Source organism: Montipora foliosa, chromosome 2 (assembly GCF_036669935.1).
Source record: "Montipora foliosa isolate CH-2021 chromosome 2, ASM3666993v2, whole genome shotgun sequence".
In the NCBI taxonomy this organism is placed as follows: domain Eukaryota; kingdom Metazoa; phylum Cnidaria; class Anthozoa; order Scleractinia; family Acroporidae; genus Montipora; species Montipora foliosa.
The window spans coordinates 42,362,733-42,367,732 of record NC_090870.1 but is presented as its reverse complement, the minus strand read 5'-3'; the positions used below and the strand labels follow the sequence as shown (position 1 = coordinate 42,367,732).

Here is a 5,000-nt window from a genome sequence, read left to right as displayed (position 1 = left end):
CACCCACCTACTGACAATACAAGTACATGTAGTGTTAAGGTCAGGCATATTGTTAGATAAGAGTTACTTTAGCAGTTTGTGTTTACTTCAGAAGTACACAAGGCTGTTGCCTAACAGGAGCCCGGTAGCCTGGGGCTCCCAAAGAATAGCTCTGGGCTCCTTAATTTTTCACAGCAACGCCTTTCACTTCATATGTTGGGCTCCTAAGTTCTCAGCATTTAGCTCTGAGGGCCCCTTTAAAATTTTCTTAGGCAGTAGCCTTGGTACAGTATATTACTGAACTGAACTGAACTGTCACATTTGAATTGTTATAATGGTTGACCTCTGAGTGTAGACTTTAAATATTTCAGTCTGTCTAACATCCAATGATTTTACTTATTAATGGGTTAAAGTACCTATAACCCCCTTTTTGTTTTTGCACAAACATATATTTGCATCATGCCAAGCAATAAATGGCACAGAAAGTTTTGTTTTTCTCCAAATTTTCTTTGAATTTTCAATGTGGTGAAAAATAGAGGTTTAAAAACCCATAATTGAGCCACAGAGTTTATTTTGTGAGATGTAAAACCTCGACTTCAATCATTCTGATTATGGCTTCCATCAGAGTGAGCTTGTTAAAACTGAAAAAATGCCTAAGAAATGTGCTGTCTTTGGCTGCAGCAATGTTCAAAATTGTTCCATTCAAGTGCTTTTATAGTGTTTTCTCAAGTTCTTCCTCCAAGCTCCTTTCTTTCTCATATAACACCAGCCATTCTGCTTCTGCTAGCAGTTTGTCAGCATAAGACCTCTTGCATTTCTTCCACATTTGTGGCTTTATTGCTTGATTTTGGTAAGCCTTCAACTTCTAACTCATAATCTTCCACTTCCAAGACCTCAGAATCTGAACTGGAAGCCAGACTGAAGTTGTTCCAGGCCATTTAATAAATGTCACTGCTCTTAACAAATAAAAGCTGTTTTCAAATACTAATAAAATCTTTTGCTTTGTTGTTGTCTGTCTTCTGCTTTTGCTTTGTTTGCCCCAGCACGACACAATGATTCATCCGGGCAAAATAATGTTTTGGGAGATGTGGGCACAAAGAGGTCTGAGAATTTTAACCCCAGAAAGGGTTCATGCATTTTGTTCTCCACCCTGCAAGCAGAGCCTCTCCTAAACTCACAAGAGGGCGAGCAAGAGAGGCTCTCCAGAAATCGTGTCAAGTCTTTTAGGTCATCGCAGCCCAAGTTTCTGGGCTGGTCACCCTGGTTAAACCAGACAAGGCAAAGGTCAAAATCGAGCCTTCAGTACGAAAATCAATATAGCGTATAGGAAAGCAAGCAATGGCTTACGCAATCTCAATAAAGACTTTACACAATTTATGTAGAGTCCTTTCTTTGGCTGTTTGTTGTCTTGCCAGAGAAATAAAATGTGAAAATGCATTGTTGGATATCCACAGCAACCCCCCCCCCCCCCCCACCTCGTCCCAAGTTCTCTATATAAAGACTGCAAAAGAAAAATATCTACACAACAGCTCTTCACTCATAATAGTCAATCACATGACCAGTGGCCACATGGTTCCTAAAACCTACACTAAAGCATATTTGGCATAATGTTAGAGTGAAATTTTTGCAGCATTCGTTAGGAATGCAGTGTGGCCCAGTGGTTAGGGCGCTTGCCTTGAGATCCAGAGATCCCTGGTTCAAGACCCACTCTGACCACTGCTTGAATTTGTTCCTGGTAGTCCCTGGTTCAACTTCCCAGCTGCACTTGTAAATAGCCAACTAGCTTGCCTTCGGTTAGTTGGGATTCTTAACAATAATTATTGTAGTTGTTGTCTTCTCTTCCGTCGTTTCGTTGCGTTTCATTGGCCCTGAAAAGCCCCTATGTTCCTTTGTTTCCTAAGATATTCTGTCTTTGTTCCCCAGTTCAAATTACCCATGTTCCCTTGTTCCTACCTGAAGCCACATGCCACTTCACCCTTTTATTTTAACTGAATGTGTTTAATTTATTCTATTTTATATAATTTTTCTTGTATTTATTGCCGATAGCCCAGTATTTTTAAAAGGAAGTACCTTGGGCTTCCTTCCGCACCCTTGACTTTTATGTTCATGCTTTGTAATTTTCCGTTTAAACCTTCTGCAACTGTGCTGTGAAATTCTTAAAGTAAAATAAAGGCAAGTAAAAAAAACATGCCAACATTGTGTATTGCTCTGTGTACATGCAACAGTGCTCTCTCGCAGTCATGTTGGTATCAAAACCAATACCTCGTACGACGGTACGACGGCACGACAGACGTAAATTACAGCGATGACGTATGAAGGAAAATGGAGATATTGAAAGGTGCTTGCAAGATACACGTACAACATTTGTTTCAAGCCTTGACATTTACCTGAACACAGCCAAGCAAATTGCCGGGTGATTATACAACCTATCTAATATTCCTGAAGGCAAACTTCCAAGATATTGGTGAAGATCTCTGCATTGCAAGTGTCGGAAAAATGACGACCCAGAAAACAACTCAACCGCCATGTGTGTTGTCGTAACATTCCTTCCCAGTCCTCCGCTAATAATTGATTTGTTTCTTTTTTTTGTGGCGAAGACGAACAGCCGGCTCTTATGAAGAGTTTTGCTTAAAACTTTTGTCCCATTTTTAACACGTGCACCGTAAGATATTTCAAGTGGATGAAACCACCGTTCGTATATGTTGTGTTCCAATTCTGTGTCGCAGAGGACCTTTGAGCGTTGTTTCGCACAGAAATGATTGTTTGTTTGCATTCGTCTTCACGCGCGAATTGATCTTATTCTGCGGCTTTCGGTACGCTCCGATCAATTGAGCAATGGGATTTGGAAGGCAGTTGACCCTTTTACTTTGGAAGAACTATACTTTGAAGAAGCGAGCGCCGGTGAGTGTTCCAAGATCATGCCTTTTGTCTTTTATAGTCTTCACAGCATCGCGCACTTTTCACTTCTCGTCATTTCAAAGTATAAACACTATCGAGGAAGTCATCTTTTGAGTACAGTTAAAAATCTGTTAGCTGTTAATCCGTTTTTTTTTTCTCTCCAGTTTGCTCTGCTGACAGAAGTTCTCGTACCGCTGGTTTTATTTCTCATTTTGATGGGTATTCGATTCCGTCGTGAGCCTGACTTTGTTGCCGAAGGTAGCTAGGCAGTCATCCAGATATTGCTTACTTTTTAAGGGAAATATGGCTATATGTGCTTGAGAAATCGAGCAGATTCGCGTTATTTAAAAGACTGACAGGCTAAAAATGATTTTTGTATTTTTACGGTGACTCAGAGGCAATGACTACGTGCTGATTTTTGTTAAAAAATAAAAAATTAAAAAACAAAAGCCCCTTTTGTCGTCTCTGAGATCACACGCAATGACAATTTTATTTTAAGCCGCGTTCAACGACAGTATGGCAGATATGAGAATTGTCATCTTTTTCCAAGGGGTTTTTCATAGGCCTTTTTCATAGGAATTCTTTGGGGTTTTGCTTTTGGGCATTTTTATAATTATTATTTTTCTTCAATAATAATTTTATTCATGAAGTTTGATTGACTTTTTGCATAAATAGCCCTATTTCGAACCTGGCAATTTTTATTTGTATTCAGCAGACATAAAAGCAGTCGGCCTAATGTGATTCAAGAGAAGTGAAGACTAACAGTTTCTCTTTGGGATCATTTTCTGTCTACATAATTTGCATAATTTGTTTGATCCTCTTTTTCATTTTTGTTGTGGTTAAGGATTTTCCTTGTTTATATTACTTTTTATTATATGACTAGCTCCGTGAGCGGGCAAGATGAACCAATTCGCGCGCTCTGATTGGCTACCCGAGCAGGCAAGATGGAGCGATACTGCCCGCTCGGGATTTCTCGCTTGGTCCCGCAAGATCAAAGATCATTTTTTGGTGTTTTAAGTCATATAATAAATCCTTTATTGACCAAACTTGTTTGGTCAAGATGGCTGGATATTGGCCTCGTTCTTTTTTTGCGTGTTTATTGACCTCGACTTCGTCTCGGTCCATAAAAACGCAAAAAAAGAACTTGGCCAATATCCAGCCATCTTGACCTCACGCTTGGTCAATAACCCATACTTATTGACTTGCATTCAATAACATTTCTGACACAATGGGGCATTGAAAAACAGTTTGCTCGTTTAATCACAACATACAGTATCAACTCACAAAGAGAAAAATAGAACATATACATAGTTATGTTCCTGAAAAAGTTTTAAAAATACTGGTTGTGAGTTTCTGTCTGAAACTACTCATGAGAGAAACAATAGGCACATAAGATTTCATTTAGCAATAGTTTTTGTTCTATGAGACTTTAGATTTGGACCAATCTGTGTTATATTTTTTCTTCCAAAAAAAAAGTTCGTGTTGATGATATACTTTTACATGTAGTTTCTGGTTTTCCATTCCATTTCCGGTACTTTGATTCCGATATTGGAGGGGTTTGTTCTATTTTTCCCCCAGACCCCCTGGGTAGCTCACATCCACTACTTTGCAAAACTGTCAAAACCCTGTCTCTGCAGTAATGTGAATATGACCTTTTGGCCTCATGCTTTTGCATTGATTTGGTTATCAACCGATAGGCTTGTTGGTGGTAGAAGCAAGTGACTCTGCTTTTAAAGCTTTGACCCGGGCCTGGGATCTTTTTGTTCTTGCCTGTTAGGTTATGCCACGTACATGTATCAGTGAGCGCTTTTTTGCCTTGCCTTTTTCCTGCGTTTCCTAGCAGATCGTTATGCTCTTTGGAGGCGTTTTTCTGTTTTTGCCTTAATTTGTTTCGCTCGTTCTTCTGACTTCTGCATTGTGTATTGGTTTGTGGCCATGTGGTTGGTTGGGGGTATCTCAAATTGTAGGGATCCATACTATAAGGGGGTCCCTGAAAATGTTTCATGCAACAAGTAGGGGTCCTCCAATTTTTTAGATAGTAGAAAATTTCTCATCAGTCCCCTCCCCCCAACAAGTTTTTGTGAACGCTCTCTTTGTCCTGAAGCCTGAACTCCTGTGAAGTT

The 5,000-nt window shown here is 39.7% G+C and overlaps 2 protein-coding genes across 2 annotated transcripts in view; one reads left to right on the top strand and one right to left on the bottom strand.

Moving 5' to 3' along the window:
* Positions 1-2,752, bottom strand: part of LOC137993151 (general transcription factor IIH subunit 4-like) — a 26,361-nt gene extending 23,609 nt beyond the window's left edge. Inside the window, exon 1 of the mRNA XM_068838838.1 lies at positions 2,367-2,752. Within this exon, the coding sequence (XP_068694939.1) occupies positions 2,367-2,752 (386 nt within the window). The remainder of the gene's footprint in view (positions 1-2,366) is intronic.
* Positions 2,741-5,000, top strand: part of LOC137993149 (ATP-binding cassette sub-family A member 2-like) — a 61,122-nt gene continuing 58,862 nt past the window's right edge. Inside the window, exons 1-2 of the mRNA XM_068838834.1 lie at positions 2,741-2,880; positions 3,042-3,135. Coding sequence (XP_068694935.1) covers positions 2,815-2,880; positions 3,042-3,135 — 160 coding nt within the window. The 5' untranslated portion in view covers positions 2,741-2,814. The remainder of the gene's footprint in view (positions 2,881-3,041; positions 3,136-5,000) is intronic.